At 43.1% G+C, this 18,264-nt stretch overlaps 1 protein-coding gene across 1 annotated transcript; it reads right to left on the bottom strand.

Annotated features, from left to right (window-relative positions):
* Positions 1-2,956: 2,956 nt before the first annotated feature.
* LOC103079512 (olfactory receptor 10H1-like) lies at positions 2,957-3,902 on the bottom strand. Its single transcript, XM_082931199.1, is given in 2 exon segments — positions 2,957-3,803; positions 3,805-3,902. Coding segments are annotated over 2 exon segments (945 nt in total).
* Between the last annotated feature and the right edge of the window lie 14,362 nt (positions 3,903-18,264).

Genomic DNA, 18,264 nt, shown 5'->3' with positions numbered 1-18,264 from the left:
CCCCCCCCGTTCCAGCGCTAATGGAGCCACCGTGGGCTTCCATGCTAATTGCTCAAGGCAAAGTCCAGCCTGAGTGATGCAACCTGCTGCCTTCTCTTCTCTTCTTCTGCCCGCCCCCAATGCTGACCTTGACAGCCTTGCTTGGGGATGAAAGTCCAGTCCCCTCCCTCAACGATGTTTTTCTTCTTCTCCACTGTCTAACCTCGCCCCACCCAGCCTAAGCTGTCTCTGTCCAGGAGCCAGAGGGATCTTTCAAAGGGGAAAACCTGAAAAATGACCTATCTGCTTATACACTTAGGACACAGTATAAACTCTCCTGTGGTCAGATCCAGGCTTCATCTTCAACTTTACATCCCAGCCCTCCCCAGCTCTCCAGTCTTTCTAACTTCTGGCTGTTCCTGCAATAAACCAAGCACATTCAGACCTCAGGGGCTTTGCACATGCTGCTGCTGCTTCCTGGAACACCCTTCCCCTGGCATATCCTACACATTCTTAGGTCTAACATTAAACGTCACCTCCTTAGGAAACCTTTCCCTGATTTTCCCATACTGAGTCATCACTCCTATTATAAGCCCTCACTGTAACGTCTTTCTTTTCCTCATAGCTTTTGTCACAATTTATCATGTATATTAATTAGTGTGATTCTCTGTTTAATAGCCACATCTTCCTTTCTCAACTGCAAACACTGAGATCAGGGTCATATCTAAATACTTCAACATTGGATCCCCTGAAGCATCTAAAAAAGTGCCTGGGGCTTTCCTGGTGGCGCAGTGGTTGAGAGTCCGCCTGCCGATGCAGGGGACACGGGTTCGTGCCCCGGTCCGGGAATATCCCTCATGCCGCGGAGTGCCTGGGCCCGTGAGCCATGGCCGCTGAGCCTGCGTGTCCGGAGCCTGTGCTCCGCAATGGGAGAGGCCACAACAGTGAGAGGCCCACGTACTGCAAAAAAAAAAAAAAAAAAAAAAGTACCTGGCACATAGTAGATGCTCAATAAATGTTTGTTAATAAATACAGCACTGTTGACATTTGGGTTTGGCACATTCTCTGTGGGAGGAGGGGGGTCTGTTCTGTGCATTGTAGGACGTTGAGCAGCATCCCTGACCTCGATCCTCTAGGTATTATAGCACATCTCCCCCTCCTTCAGTTGTAACAAGCAAAAATGTCTCCAGAAACTTCCAAGTGTCTTCTGGAGACACCAGCGAGAGCCACTGGAGTACGGGAATGAGGGAAGACCTAGCTGATGCATCCCAAGCTGCAGAGTCACACCCCTTTTGGTGGCCTTTAACATCTGGTCCATATCTTGGTAAGAGCCCTGACATTTCTCTGTGTGTCTGTCCACCAAGTACCCTGGAAACTCTTCAAAGACAGGGACTAGCAACAGACCCATCTCTGTACTCCCAAAACTACCACAGGATTTGAGGCCTCATGTAATTTGTTAAGTAGAGGTTATTACTGCTCAACTTACAGAGAAAGACTAAATTCAGCTTTAGGACAGATGACATATAGTTAACTCTTCAACTTAAGCATGAATACTCATATTTTCTTTTTCTAAACATTGGTTAATTTTATTTACTGCTAGTGCATTTCAATTATATTTTGTTTTTCCATACACCAGCATCACCATAAACTAGTGTCCATTAAGTATTACAAATGGCTATTTTAAAATAAGTGCATAAAGTCATATTCCAAAACAATTTAAACTTGTCAGTGAAACCTTCTTAAACATTGAGATTTGACTGACAAATAACATTGTGTAAGTTTATGGTATACATCCTGCTGATTTGATACACTTATATATTGTAATATGATTACGACTGCAGTGTTAGTTAGCACTTCTAGCATGTCACATAATTATCATATCTTTTTTGTGGTGGAAACAACTAAGATCTAGTGTGTTAGCAACTTTGAAGTTTATAATAAATTATTATTGTCTATAATCATTATGCTGTAGATTAGACCCCCAGATCTTGCTTATCTTCTGGTTGATCTGCTGGTTGCAAAGTTGTGCCCTTAAACAACATCTCCCCAATTCCCCCACCCCTCAGCCCCTGGTAATCAACATTCTACTCTCTGTTTTTATGAGTTTACTTTTTTTAGATTCATTTACAAGGGATATTGTACCGTATTTATCATTCTCTTGAATACACATGCTTTCAACAAATTGAAAATACTATGATGTGTGATCAACTTTAAATCCTCCCCTCATGCCCATGGGTGATCATTACACATTGTGATAAGGGATAAACTTAATCCTGGGCTCTGCCCTCATCATTGTGGTTCAACAAACAGTTCCCCACTGGCCTATGTGCAATATCACCCTCTAAAGGAGAAAGTGATTTCTCATGGTGGAACTTTTATCCTTAACGTAACTGGAGAGACTTCTCTGTCTCTCTTCAGCTGCTCAAGATTCATACTTGAAACATCGTGGTTTCCCTGACCTTTTCTGAGTCTGCTTATTACTGTCTCTAACAGCTATTGCACCAATCTGTGCAATGCTGAAATGTAGGGTGCCTTGCTCTCCTCTGCTGTAACCTGGCTTAGTCTTTTGTAGCCTCACAAAATTTGTGTTGCTGCCTAAAGAAGGATTGAGGCATGACCTATTCCATTTCTCTTTGTAGTGTGGGTTTATGATGATGGGAGTAATTAGACCACCCTGGTTTCTGGCAGGAGAACAACAGATTCCAGGTTTAATGATACCTGACAAAGGGTCTTGCAGCATATAGGAATCAATGAATCTGACTTTCTGTGTGTTACCATCTCATACATCTTTCCACCCTGGATACATGCATGATGTTATTTAACCATTTTGCAATCATTTGGATGTTGCCTACAAGGGTCCTTGTAAACCATAAAGCATCAGACAAATATAGGCTATTACATGCTTACAGGTTGCCATATCTAATGGTAGCATCTAGTAACCCAGTTTACCTATTTCCAAGGAATTCCTCCCAGATAATCACATTTTTTTTTCTGGCTAGAGCTTATTGAGGATGGTCTTCTTCATAGCTTTCTTCAGCTCCTTGTTCCTGAGGCTGAAGATGATGGGGCTGAGGAAGGGAGTGAGGACTGTGTAGGTGGTGCCCATCAGAGTGTCTACTTCCAGAGACTGGGGATCCTTGGGCTTGAGACAGATGACAGAGGCAAAGCCATAATGCACGACCACCACGGTGAGGTGGGACGCACACGTGGAGAAGGCCTTGTGCAGGCCCTCAGCTGAGGGGATCCTCAAGATGGCGGCCACGATGAAGGCATAAGAGAGGAGGATGAGAAGACAGCAGCCCAGCAGGGCAGTGATACACACCAGGCCCACGCCCACGGCCAGAGTGAAGATGTTTTCTCCACAGGCCAACTTCAGAAGAGGCTTTACATGGCAAACAAAATGATGGATCTCATTAGACCCACAGAAAGTGAGTTGGAAAATGGCAGATGTCACCACCAACACAATGATGGAGCCTCCAGCCCAGGAACAGGCCACCAGGCAGGCACAGCCATGGGGACTCATGAGCACATTGTAGTGCAGGGGGTGGCAGATGGCCACGTAGCGGTCATAGCCCATGACGGTGAGCAGGAAGGAGTGGGTGAAGCCAAACGTGAAGGAGAACATCTGGCTGGCACAGGCCATGAGGGCGATGGAGCGGTGGATGGAGAGCAGGTCGGCCAGCATGCGTGGGATGATGGCAAAGGTGTAGAGGACCTCGGAGATGGAGAGGGCACACGGGAAGAGGTGCATGGGCATGTGGAGGCTGGGCTCCCTCCAGATGGTGGCCACGATGAGCAGGTTCCCCAGCAGCGTGAGCAGATACAAGCAGGAAGAGCAAAAAGAACATCAGCTGAAGGTGGGGGAAGATGGAGAAGCCAAGGAGGATGAATTCAGTCACTGCTGAGAGGTTGGCTCCCTGCATGGAGGCTGTGCCTGAAGTGAGGTGTGACATGCAGAGATCAGCTACTGTATGGAGGAAGGTCATCAGCTTCCATCATTCCTGGCCCTGCCCAAGGGGCTGCTCCTGCTAAATGACAGGTGGCTTTGGTTGAGTTCCTACTCTGTGATTTAATCCTTTCATCAATGTATTGGGGGAGGTGCTGTTTTCATCACTCTGTTTTGAGTATCTTGAGAATAGTCATTGAGAATACTGGGGTGCAGAGAGTCTAAGAAACTTGCTTATGGCAGAGCTGTTGAAATGGCAGAGCCAACACCTGAACACATGGCTGGCTGTCCCCAAAGACTCTTCCTTTCTATCTCTCTAGGTTGCTTCCAAAAATGAAAATATTCCTTCATCAGAGCTTCCAGTCATTGCTGCTCTGCCCTCCTGCTCCCTTCTGATAAATCCTGTTCTTCCCAGAGCTTCAGATACCACAAGATACGCCTACCCTATGGTATCTCTAACTTAACATGGATCAATCAGATTCTTCCTCTGGAGTTATTCATGCAAGGTATCTGAAGCAGGAAACTGTAGAAATAATGTTCTGGTTGTTTTCCAGATCTCATGCAGCCCATCTGTATGTTCTGAGGCAATGCAACACAGCCATCTGACAAAGGGGTATGGGAGTCAGCTGACTGATTTTGAATCCCTGCTCTGCCCACTGTGTAATTTCTTCACCTCTCTATACCTCCATTTCTCTCTACCTGCCTCAAAGAATGGTTGTGAGAACTAAATGAGTTATTCTTGGACTGTGATCTGGAAAACAATAGGTGCTATCTATGATAATTAAATCAATACATTAAGTGAGCAAATGTACATAGTCTGTGCTCAGTCAATAATGTCAATTTAATGAGATTTCAATGTCTCTTTATAAATAAATAACTTACCTATTTTAATGTGATCTTTTTTATTGGCAATATAAAGTTTAAAAGGCACTTAACCACTAATTTACTTTCCATCGCTATGGATTGTCCTGCTCTGGATAATTCACCTAAATGGAATCTACACTATAAGACCTTTGGAGTGTGGCTTCTTTCACTCAGCATGATGTTTTCAAGGATCATCCATATTGTAGCATGTACGAAGAACTTCATTTTTATGGCCAACCAATATCCCTTAATGGATAGACTAAATTTTTTTCACCCATTCATCCATTGCTGGACATTTAGGTTATTTCTGTTTTTTCACTCATGTGAATAGTGCTGCTATAAACATTCATGTAGGAGTTTAAAGCATATCAGTGGTTGACAGCAAGATCCTTTTTGACCCACCTCCTAGAGAAATGGAAATAAAAACAAAAATAAACAAAAGGGACATAATGAAACTTAAAAGTTTTGCACAGCAAAGGAAACCATAAACAAGACAAAAAGACAACCCTCAGAATGGGAGAAAATATTTGCAAATGAAGCAACTGACAAAGGATTAATCTCCAAAATATACAAGCAGCTCATGCAGCTCAATAACAAAAAAAACAAACAACCCAATCCAAAAATGGGCAGAAGACCTAAATAGACATTTCTCCAAAGAAGATATACAGGTTGCCAACAAACCCATGAAAGACTGCTCAACATCACTAATCATTAGAGAAATGCAAATCAAAACTACAATGAGGTATCACCTCACACCACTCAGAATGGTCATCATCAAACCATCTACAAACAGTAAATTCTGGAGAGTGTGAGGAGAAAAGGGAACCCTCTTACACTGTTGGTGGGAATGTAAATTGATACAGCCACTATGGAGAACAGTATGGAGGTTCCTTAAAAAAACTAAAAATAGAACTATCACATGACCCAGCAATCCCACTACTGGGTATATACCCCAAGAAAACCATTACTCAAAAAGAGTCATGTGGAGAGGAACCAAGATGGCAGAGTAGAAGGACGTGCTCTCACTCCCTCTTGCGGGAACACCAGAATCACAGCTAGCTGCTGGACAGTCATCAACAGGAAGACACTGGAACTCACCAAAAAAGATACACCACATCCAAAGACAAAGGAGAAGCCACAATGAGACTGTAGGAGGGGAGCAATCACAGTAAAGTCAAATCCGTTAACTGCTGGGTGGGTGACTCACAGACTGGAGAACACTCATATCACAGAAGTCCACCCACTGGAGTGAAGGTTCTGAGCCCCACGTCAGGCTTCCCAACCTGGGGGTCCAGCAACGGGACGAGGAATTCCTAGGGAGTCAGACTTTGAAGCCTAGTGGGAACTGACTGCAGGACTTTGACAGGACTGGGGGAAACAGAGACTCCACTCTTGGAGGGTACACACAAAGTAGTGTGTGTATCGGGACCCAGGACAAGGAGCAGTGATCCCAGGGGAGACTGAACCAGACCTACCTGCTAGTGTTGGAGGGTCTCCTGCAGAGGCAGAGGGTGGCTGTTCCTTACCTTGGGGACAGGGACACTGGCAGCAGAAGTTCTGGGAAGTAATCCTTGGTGTGAGCCCTCCCAGAGTCTGTCCTTAGCCCCACCAAAGAGCCCAGGTAGGCTCCAGTGTTGGGTTGTCTCAGGCCAAACAACCAACAGAGAGGGAACACAGTCCCACCCATCAACAGTCAAGCGGATTAAAGTTTTACTGAACTCTGCCCACCAGACCAACAGTCAGTTTTACCCACCTCCAGTCCCTCCCATCAGGAAACTTAAACAAGCCTCTTAGATAGACTCATCCACCAGAGGGAAGACAACAGAAGCAAGAAGAACTACAGTCCTGCAGAACTGTAGCCTGCAGAACTACAATCCTGCAGAACAAACACCACATTCGTAAAAACATAGACAAGATGAAAAGGCAGAGGGCTATGTACCAGATGAAGGAACAAGATAAAACCCCAGAAAAACAACTAAATGAAGTGGAGATAGGCAACCTTCCAGAAAAAGAATTCAGAATAATGATAGTGAAGATGATCTAAGACCTCAGAAAAAGAATGGAGGCAAAGATCGAGAAGATGCAAGAAATGTTTAACAAAGACCTAGAAGAATTAAAGAACAAACAAACAGAGATTAACAATACAATAACTGAAATGAAAACTACACTAGAAGGAATCAATAGCAGAATAACTGAGGCAGAAGAACGGATAAGTGACCTGGAAGACAGAATGGTGGAATTCACTGCTGTGGACAGAATAAAGAAAAAAGAATGAAAAGAAATGAAGACAGCCTAAGAGACCTCTGGAGCAACATTAAACTCAACAACATTCGCATTATAGGGGTCCCAGAAGGAGAAGAGAGAGAGAATGGACCAAAATAAATATTTGAAGAGATTATAGTCAAAAACTTCCCTAACATTGGAAAGGAAATAGCCACCCAAGTCCAGGAAGTGCAGCGAGTCCCATACAGGATAAACCAAAGGGGAAACACACCGAGACGCATAGTAATCAAACTAGCAAAAATTACAGAGAAAGAAAAATTATTGAAAGCAACAAGGGAAAAAATGACAAATAACATACAAAGGAACTCCCATAAGGTTAACAGCTGATTTCTCAGCAGAAACTCTACAAGCCAGGAGGGATTGGCATGATATACTTAAAGTGATGAAAGGGAAGAACCTACAACCAAGATTACTCTCCCAGGCAAGGATCTCATTCAGATTCAATGGAGAAATAAAAAGCTTTACAGACAAGCAAAAGCTAAGAGAACTCAGCACCACCAAACCAGCTCTACAACAAATGCTAAAGGGCCTTCTCTAAGTGGGAAACACAAGAGAAGAAAAGGACCTACAAAACAAACCCAAAATAATTAAGAAAATGGTAATAGGACCATACATATCGATAATTACCTTAAACGTGAATGGATTAAATGCTCGAACCAAAAGACACAGGCTTGCTAAATGGATACAAAAACAAGACTCATGTATATGCTGTCTACAAGAGAACCACTTCAGGTCTAGGGACACATACAGACTGAAAGTGAGGGGATGGAAAAAGATATTCCATGCAAATGGAAATCAAAAGAAAGCTGGAGTAGCAATACTCATATCAGATAAAATAGACTTTAAAATAAAGAATGTTACAAGAGACAAGGAAGGACACTACATAATGATCAAGGGATCAATCCAAGAAGAAGATATAACAATTATAAATATATATGCACCCAACATAGGAGCACCTCAATACATAAGGCAACTGCTAACAGCTATAAAAGAGGAAATCGACAGTAACACAATAATAGTGGGGGACTTTAACACCTCACTTACACCAATGGACAGATCATCCAAACAGAAAATTAATAAGGAAACACAAGCTTTAAATGACACAATAGACCAGATAGATTTAATTGATATTTATAGGACATTCCATCCAAAAACAGCAGATTACACTTTCTTCTCAAGTGCACATGGAACATTCTCCAGGATAGATCACATCTTGGGTCACAAATCCAGCCTCAGTAAATTTAAGAAAATTGAAATCATATCAAGCATCTTTTCTGACCACAACACTATGAGATTAGAAATGAATTACAGGCAAAAAACGTAAAAAACACAAACACATGGAGGCTAAACAATACATTACTAAATAACCTAGAGATCACTGAAGAAATCAAAGAGGAAATCAAAAAATACCTAGAGACAAATGACAATGAAAATACAACGTTCCAAAACCTATGGGATGCAGCAAAAGGAGTTCTAAGAGGGAATTTTATAGCTATACAAGTCTACCTCAAGAAACAAGAAAAATCTCAAATAAACAATCTAACCTTACACCTAAAGGAACTAGAGAAAGAAGACCAAACAAAACCCAAAGTTAGAAGAAGGAAAGAAATCATAAAGATCAGAGCAGAAATAAATGAAATAGAAACAAAGAAAACAATAGCACAGATCAATAAACTTAAAGCTGGCTCTTTGAGAAGTTAAACAAAATTGATAAACCATTAGTCAAACTCATCAAGAAAAAGACGGAGGGCTTCCCTGGTGGCACAGTGGTTGAGAGTCTGCCTGCCGATGCAGGGGGCACAGGTTCGTGCCCTGGTCTGGGGAGTTCCCACATACTGCGAAGTGGTTAGGCCCGTGAGCTGTGTCCAGAGCCTGTGCTCCACAACGGGAGAGGCCACAACAGTAAGAGGCCCGCGTACCACCAAAAAAAAAAAAAAAGAAAGAAAAAGACAGACATGACTCAAATCAATAAAATTAAAAGTGAAAAAGGAGAAGTTACAACAGACACCCCAGAAATACAAAACATCCTAAGAGATTACTACAAGCAAATCTATGCTAATAAAGTGGACAACTGGGAAGAAATGGACAAATTCTTAGAAAGGTATAACCTTCCAAGACTGAACCAGGAAGAAATAGAAAATATGAACAGACCAATCACAAGGAATGAAATTGAAACTGATTAAACATCTTCCAACAAACAAAAGTCCAGGACCAGACGGCTTCGCAGGTGAATTCTATCAAACATTTAGAGAAGAGCTAACACCCATCCTTCTCAAACTCTTCCAAAAATTTGCAGAGGAAGGAACATTCCCAAGCTCATTCTATGAGGCCACCATCTCCCTAATACCAAAACCAGACAAAGATACTACAAAAAAAGAAAATTACAGACCAATATGTCTGATGAATATAGATACAAAAATCCTCAACAAAATACTAGCAAACAGAATCCAACAACACATTAAAAGGATCATACACCATGATCAAGTGGGATTTATCTCAGTGACACAAGGATTCTTCAATATACACAAATCAATCAATGTGATACACCATATTAACAAATTGAAGAATAAAAACCATATGATCATCTCAATAGATGCCAAAAAAGCTTTTGACGAAATTCAACACCCAGTTATGATAAAAACTCTCCAGAAAGTGGGCATAGAGGGAAACTACCTCAACATAATAAAGGCCATATACGACAAACCCACAGCCAATATCATTCTCAATGGTGAAAAACTGAAAGCATTTCCACTAAGATCAGGAACAAGACAAGGATGTTCATTCTCACCACTATTATTCGACATAGTCTTGGAAGTCTTAGCCATGACAATCAGAGAAGAAAAAGAAATAAAAGGAATACAAATTGGAAAAGAAGAAGTAAAACTGTCACTATTTGCAGATGACATGATACTATACATAGAGAATCCTAAAAATGCCACCAGAAAACTACTAGAGCTAATCAATGAATTTGGTAAAGATGCAGGATAAAAAATTAATGCACAGAAACCGCTTGCATTCCTATACACTAATGATGAAAAATCTGAAAGAGAAATTAAGGAAACACTCCCATTTACCATTGCAACAAAAAGAATAAAATACCTAGGTATAAACCTACCTAGGGAGACAAAAGACTCTGTCTTTCTCTGCAGAAAACTGTAAGACACTGATGAAAGAAATTAAAGATGATACCAATAGATGGAGAGATATACCATGTTCTTGGATTGGAAGAATCAATATTGTGAAAATGACTATACTACCCAAAGCAATCTACAGTTTCAGCGCAATCCCTTTCAAATTACCAATGGCATTTTTTACGGAACTAGAACAAACTGTCTTAAAATTTGTATGGGGACACAAAAGGCCCCGAATAGCCAAAGCAATCTTGAGGGAAAAAAAGGGAGCTGGAGGAATCAGACTGCCTGACTTCAGACTATACTACAAAGCTACAGTCATCAAGACAATATGGTACTGGCACAAAAACAGAAACATGGATCAACGGAACAAGATAGAAAGCCCAGAGATAAACCCACGCACCTATGGTCAACTAATCTATGACAAAGGAGGCAAAGATATGCAATGGAAGAAAGAGAGTCTCTTCAATAAGTGGTCCTGGGAAAATTGGAAGCTACATGTAAAAGAATGAAATTAGAACACTCCCTAACACCATACACAAAAATAAACTCAAAATGGATTCAAGACCTAAATGTAAGACCAGACACTATAAAACTCTTAGAGGAAAACATAGGAAGAACACTCTTTGACATAAATCATAGCAAGATCTTTTTTGATCCACCTCCTAGAGTAATGGAAATAAAAGCAAAAATAAACAAATGGGACCTAATGAAACTTAAAAAGCTTTTGCACAGCAAAGGAAACCATAAACAAGCCGAAAAGACAACCCCCAGAATGGGAGAAAATATTTGCAAATGAATCAATAGACAAAGGATTAATCTCCAAAATATATTATCAGCTCATGCAGCTCAATATTAAAGAAACAAACAACCCTATCAGAAAATGGGCAGAAGACCTAAACAGACATTTCTCCAAAGAAGACATACAGATGGCCAAGAAACACATGAAAAGCTGCTCAACTTCACTAAGTATTAGAGAAATGCACATCAAAACTACAATGAGGGGCCGTCCCTGGTGGCGCAGTGGTTGAGAGTCCACCTGCCTATGCAGGGGATGCGGGTTCGTGCCCCGGTCCGGGAAGGTCCCACGTGCCGCGGAGTGGCTGGGCCCATGATTCATGGCCGCTGAGCCAGCACGTCCGGAGACTGTGCTCCGCAACGGGAAAGGCCACAACAGCGAGAGGCCCGCGTACCGCAAAACAAAACAAAACAAAAACCCCTACAATGAGGTATCACCTCGCACCAGTTAGAATGGGCATCATCAGAAAATCTACAAACAACAAATGCTGGGGAGGATGTGGAGAAAAGGGAACCCTCTTGCACTGTTGGTGTGAATGTAAATTGATACAGCCACTATGGAGAATAGTATGGAGGTTCTTTAAAAAACTAAAAATAGAATTACCATATGATCCAGCAATCCCACTACTGGGCATATACCCAGAGAAAACCATAATTCACAAAGACACATGCACCCCAACGTTCATTGCAGCACTTTTTACAATAGCCAGGTCATGGAAGCAACCTAAATGCCCACTGACAGACAAATGGATAAAGAAGTTGTGGTATATATACAATGGAATATTTCTCGGCCATAAAAAGGAACGAAATTGAGTCATTTGTTGAGTTGTGGATGGGTCTAGAGACTGTCATACAGAGTGAAGTAAGTCAGAAAGAGAAAAACAAATTGTATATTAACGCATGTATATGGAACGTAGAAAAAAGGTACAGATGAACCGGTTTACAGGGCAGAAATTGAGACACAGATGTAGAGGACAAACTTATGGACACCAAGGGGGGAAAACCGCGGTGAGGTGGGGATGGTGGCATGCTGAATTGGGCAATTGGGATTGACATGTATACACTGATGTGTATAAAATTGATGACTAATAAGAACCTGCTGTATTAAAAAAAAAAAAAGAGTCATGTACCACAATGTTCATTGCAGCACTATTTACAATAGCCAGGACATGGAAGCAACCTAAGTGTCCATCGACAGATGAATGGATAAAGAAGATGTGGCACATATATACAATGGAATATTATTCAGCCACAGAAAGAAACGAAATTGAGTTATTTGTAGTCAGGTGGATGGACCTAGAGTCTGTCATACAGAGTGAAGTAAGTCAGAAAGAGAAAAACAAATACCATATGCTAACACATATATATGGGTTCTGAAGAACCTAGGGGCAGGACAGGAATAAAGACGCTGATGTAGAGAATGGACTTAAGGACACGGGGGGAAGGGTAAGCTGGGATGAAGTGAGAGAGTGTTATGGACATATGTACACTACTGAATGTAAAATAGATGGCTACTGGGAAGCAGCCACATAGCACAGAGAGATCAGTTCGGTGCTTTGTGACCACCTAGAGGAGTGGGATAGGGAGGGTGGGAGGGAGACGCAAGAGGGTGGGGATATGGGGATATATGTATAGGTATAGCTGATTCACTTTGTTATACAGCTGCAACTAACACAACATTGTAAAGCAATTACACTCCATTAAAGATGTTAAAAAAAAAAGCATATCAGTGGTTTCCATGGGCTGGGGTAAGGGGAGAATGGAGAGTGACTGTTAATGGATATGATTTGGGGTTTCCTCTGTGGGTGCTGAGATGGTTCTGGAACTAGAAAGAGGTGGTAGTTGCACAACATCATGAATGTATTTACTGCCGCTGAATTAATTGTATGTTATGAAATGGAGAAAATGGTAAATTTTCTCTAATGTGTATTTTACCACAATTTAAAAAATAAGAAACTGTAATGAATGCCCTATTAAATGGGCTCATGTCCTAGATCAAGCCCTGACAGGTTGAGAGCAAAACAAAACGGGGGAACCAGACACTTTCATCCCTGGAGGCTGCATTCCCCAAACATCACCGGTTTCCAGAGTTTCTTGGCCTCCCTCCCTTGCAGTCACTTGTTTCTTTCCTTCACCTCTGGGTCAGCACCTGCCTTATGTCCCCAGGATCGTAGCCCCAATGGCCACACTCAGTCCTGATATTCTGAGTTCCTGGATGGCATGAGTCAGAGTCAACGACTTTGAAACAACAGCCTCAAAGGAGAGACTGAATGGGTGAGATCATGCAGGTTGTGCTCTCAGCTTCCCATAGCTCTCCAACATCCAGTGTAAGATTTCTCAATATTTGGGGCAAGATAATTCTTTGCTATGGGGGGTTGTCCTGTGCACTGTAAGGTGTTTACATGCATCCCTGCTTTTCACCACCAGGAGGCTAGTAGCTCCCTGCACAGTAGTGACAACCAAAAACATCTCCAGGCATTGCCAATGTCCCAATGGGGGCAAAGTTGCCCCCAGCTAAGAACCAATAATCTACAGAGTACACTTGTAATTCCTTAGCTGTTCCTTCTACCCGGATCTTGGTTCCTCCCCTTTTCCAACTGGCAAACACCCATTTATCTTTAAGACTCACATGTCACTTTCTCTGTGCAGCCTTCCTGGACATCTCTTCCCAACAGAGATTTAGTCATTCATTCCTGTGTGCTTCCAAAACAACTCCTGAGTGAGTGTAAAAGTCCTTGCTTTTATATTTTCCATGACCATCATTATAATGTGTCGTGTTGGAGATGCAACTGTCTCTAGCACTGGATTTTGAGTTCTTGATGAGAATAGCTACTCTTAATTGGATGTTGGCACCTGTGCTCATACATTCCTTATTAAATTTGTACCCCAATATTATGAGGCCCCTGCTATGATCCCTGTTTTATGGAAGTTACAGCCGCATCCCACAGAGGACACAACACTTCTCCAAGAGACCAGGGCTCCTGAGTTGGGGAGCCAGGATCTGAATCTACATCTGAATGACCCCTAAGCCTATCTTTTCCTAACATGTTATACTCACCACTTACTGGTGGCTGTAAATGTATGTCAGAGCCACTCCCAGGACCAGGGAGTTCTTAGCTTCACCATACCAGACCATTCACACATTCCTTCCCTATATTAATTAGATCACAAAAATCCACAGTCATCAATAAAGAAAGAGAGAGGAACTATGAGAAGACAAGAGCTCACCATGTCTTGGGGAGGTGGCCCAGGTCTGCATATACAACTTCTGGGATGATGGGGTCGCAGAAGACAGGTAAGATTGGTGTCTGTTCATTCTGGGAAAAGGCGTGGAGTCAGTAAACAGATTGGTGGTTGTCAGGGATTCAGAAGGAGAGAGAGAGAGATGAATAGGTGGAACTCCGGTTTTTTTAAGGTGGTGAAACAACTCCGCATGATACTATAGTGGTGGATACATGACATGCGGCATTTGTGAAAACTCATAGAAAGTACGGCACCAAGAGTGAACCCTCGTATAAACTGTGTTCTTTAGTTAATAGTAATGTGTCAATATTGGTTCAGCAGCTGTAACACAGTTACCTCACTAATGCAGGATGTTAATGAGAAACCTGTGCATGGAAAGAAGCGGTATGTGGAAATACCCTGCGGTACCTGCTCAATTTTCTGTAAACCTAAAACTGCTCCAAGAAGTAAAGTCTGTTCATTTTTTTAAGGAAAATAAAAACCCTTAGAACTATGATGGGTGTCAGTCCAGCATGGCAGAGAAGTAAACTGAAGTGTCCTGGCATTGATCCTCCAGGAGAACACCTAGCGGGGTCCTCTGTAAGTAAACTGAACAGCCCCAGAGAGAGCGACCTGGCTATCTGGCACTTAGAGGAACCCACAGTGGGGCCAGTCCCCACCCAGGATCTCAGGGGTCAAGCCCACCCGTGGACAAATCCTGTCCACACATATCCCCTGGGGCAGAGTTTTCCAACTTGAACATTAGGAACTTTAGGTGCTGATGATTTCTTGTGCCTGGGGCAGTCCTGTGCATTATAAGATGTTGAGCAGCATCCCTGTTGCCCACTAGATGCCACTATCATCTCCTAATTGTGTACAATCAGAAGTACCCTCACACATAGTAAAGTGTTCCCTGGGCAGCAGAACTGCCCCTGGTTGAGAACCACAGGCTAGGTCTGTGTTGTCTCCACCTTGCCTTACCTGTCTGCCCCCATCCTGGCACTCTCTTCTCAGTGAAGCTATTTAGGTTCCCCTCTCCGCATCCTTCCTCCCATCTCAGCCACCTCCTGCCTCCCTTTTTTCTGCCTGTTTTCATCCCTGACTCCTTACCATCACCACACCTGCCCACCCTGGTGCCTCCCTAATAATTTACACCCTCGGTGGGTGGCTGGAGCCTCTCCATCCTAAATTCTCTTGTCTCTTTTCTCGGCCTCCCCACAATGATGTCACCTTTGGTTTTTCACCAGAACGGAGTGGGGACAGCGGTTAAAAGTCAGACGGGCGTTCAGGGTAACTTAGAGCAGTAGCTCTTCTCTCTCTGCACCTCAGTTTCCTCACTTGTCCTGCAAAGCAATCATCACATTACTTTGAACGCAGGAAGTCGACCACTGCCTACTGCTCCCACCTCATAAATTCAAGTTACACAAGGAGTTTTATAAGCAGGGTGGCTCCTCTGAATCTGTAGCATATGCTGGTTCCCCAGGTCTCTGCTACTCAAGTGGAAGGGAGACAAGATGACTCACCTGGGGCTCCAGACTCTGCACCTGCTTCTGCCTCACTCCAACTGGAGGTCTTAGTTTGGTGTTTCCCCGTGCAGGTGAGGGCCTTACAAATGAGAGCTGCAAGGCAAGCAGCCTGCCGCCCTGATCATGCCAGCCGGGTGGGGAGCTTACCAGCCACGCCGCCATTATTTATGCTGCCTCTGCTCCCTGCCTGCTGCCTTCCCTCTCTGTGGTCCCACTGTCTCTGCATTTGCCCTCCCAGGGTCCCCAAGGTATGCAAGACCCCTGGGGACCCTGGGAGGCATTGGGCAACCTCAGGGAGACTATCCTCACTTTCCCTCCCTCCCTGCCTGACAGGGGTGAGTCAATTGCCTGAGCTTCTCAGGGGCTTGAGCAGAGTCTAATGCTCTCCAAATTTGGGATTTGGTGCTCTGGCTGCTGACATCGTCAGGAAAGCAGCCCTGCCATTGCCCACTGTGGCTGAGGAGGCTGCCCGACATGCCTCTCCACCTGCTTTCTTGCCCATTCAGGACGTTCGCTCAATTACATGTCTTTTTAAAATTTAAAAAATCAGCACACAAATATGTGTTTCTTCTTGTTAAATAATTGAAATGCTGCAAACCAGGCTAAAAGTCATGCAGTGGCCAGCCATGCGATCGCAATGATCCATTTGATGGGCATCCCTACAGACCTTGGTATGCATGTGGCAAGTGAACAAACACAAACACATAAAATAAGAGTACTATTGTGGGATCTCGTTGTGCTTTTGTTTTCTTTTGTTCTTATTTTTGATGTGAAATTTACATAACTTAAAATTAACCACTGTAAAGTGATCCATTTATTGGCATTTAGCACACTCACAATGTTATTCAACCACCATCTCTATCTAGTTCTAGATCATTTTCCTCACCCCCGAAAATGGGAAGAGGGGCAGGAGAAGGGAAAGAAGGAGAATGAGAAGAAAAGGGGGTAGGTGGAAAAATGGAAGGCAAGATTTAACCAGGTCATTCTGATCCCAAACACAGCCTCCCACACACTGTCCCCCACTGCTTTGGATGGCGATGAGGTTTCTCACGGTAAACATCATAAGCCAACATTTTGGGTAGTTCAGTATTCCGGGGATTGCACTGGCCCACCCAAGAAATATATGTCAATCAATTGTATCTTCCAAGCACTATGTTGGTGCTGGGTGCGACGGTGAGCAAGATGGACAGACTTCCTGACCTCAGCAAGCTGATAGCCTAAGGAGTCATAAAAAGTCAGCAGAAGACATTGGATGCCCGACGCATTGTGGATACCCAATCACATCCAGGTTCTCTTTTGATTTGGATACCTATAGGATCAGAGGCCAAGTTGCTCTTTAATGAAGAAAATGAACGCGGCTAGCTTGCATCCTTGTCTAGAGATTCCTTGCTGCCAGGGGAGGGGAGCACCTCGGCACCAGTGTGAAAGAGTTACTCAGGAACTCCAGCAAGACCAAAACTTTAAAATCACTAAGTAGTCCTGAATCTACAGAAATACTGCATCAGTGTCACAAGGATGCACACTCCAGTGTATGGTGGGCTTCATTTGCCCACCTATGGTTTAAAAGGCTCTGAGGATGATGGAGTGATTGATTTGAAACTGGGCTAGTCCTCCTGGGATGGGGGACTCACAAAACCCATCGTAGGAAAATGGTGTGTGAAGCATTGGGTTGAAGAGGCCTGGGAATCAGAAAAGTCCTACATTGGAAGCCTGGCCCTTCTAAGTTGTGTGATCTTGGATGAGTCATGCAACAATTTTGAGCCTCAGTTTCCCCTCTGTCAAGTGGAGTTGTGAGTTTGTCTGCCCTGATCCCCCATTGTAAGGCTGTAATGAGATAATGTATTTGAGGGGTAACATGAAACATGCAGTATAGTATGCAAAGGAGGATGCTCTGGGATCCTCAGTTTGACCGAAAATTTTTCCACATCTTCCCACTGCATGGTAACATGGGATGTTTTTACCACACAAGTATAGAGAAAGATTGAACTCAACTTTAGAGAAAATGATGTATAGCTTACTACTCAACTTATGTATGAATACACATATTTTCTTTTCTAAAATTTTGGCTAATTTGACTATTACTTATGTATTTTAATTACATTTATTGTTGTACAAAACGGTATCACCATAAACTAGTGTCCATTATGTATTATAAATTGCTATTTTTAATGCATAAATTCATATTCTGAAATGCTATAAATTTGTCAAGGGAATTTTTTTTTTTTTTTTTTGCAATACGTGGGCCTCTCACTGTCGTGGCCTCTCCCCTTGCCGGACGCGCAAGCTCAGCGGCCATGGCCCTGCGGCATGTGGGATCCTCCCGGACCGGGGCATGAACCCGTGTCCCCTGCATCGGCAGGCGGACTCTCAACCACTGCGCCACCAGGGAGGCCCCAAGGGAATTTTTTAATTGAGATATAATTGACACATAATAGTGTGTAAGTTTAGGGTATACAACGTGCTGAAGTGATACATATACATTGCAGTATGATTACCACTGCAGTGTTAGCTAACT

This window comes from Lipotes vexillifer, unplaced genomic scaffold, assembly GCF_000442215.2.
Source record: "Lipotes vexillifer unplaced genomic scaffold, Lipotes_vexillifer_v1.1 scaffold469, whole genome shotgun sequence".
Taxonomy (NCBI): Eukaryota; Metazoa; Chordata; class Mammalia; order Artiodactyla; family Lipotidae; genus Lipotes; species Lipotes vexillifer.
The sequence above is the reverse complement of the archived record's forward strand: the minus strand, read 5'-3'. Positions and strand labels throughout refer to the sequence as shown.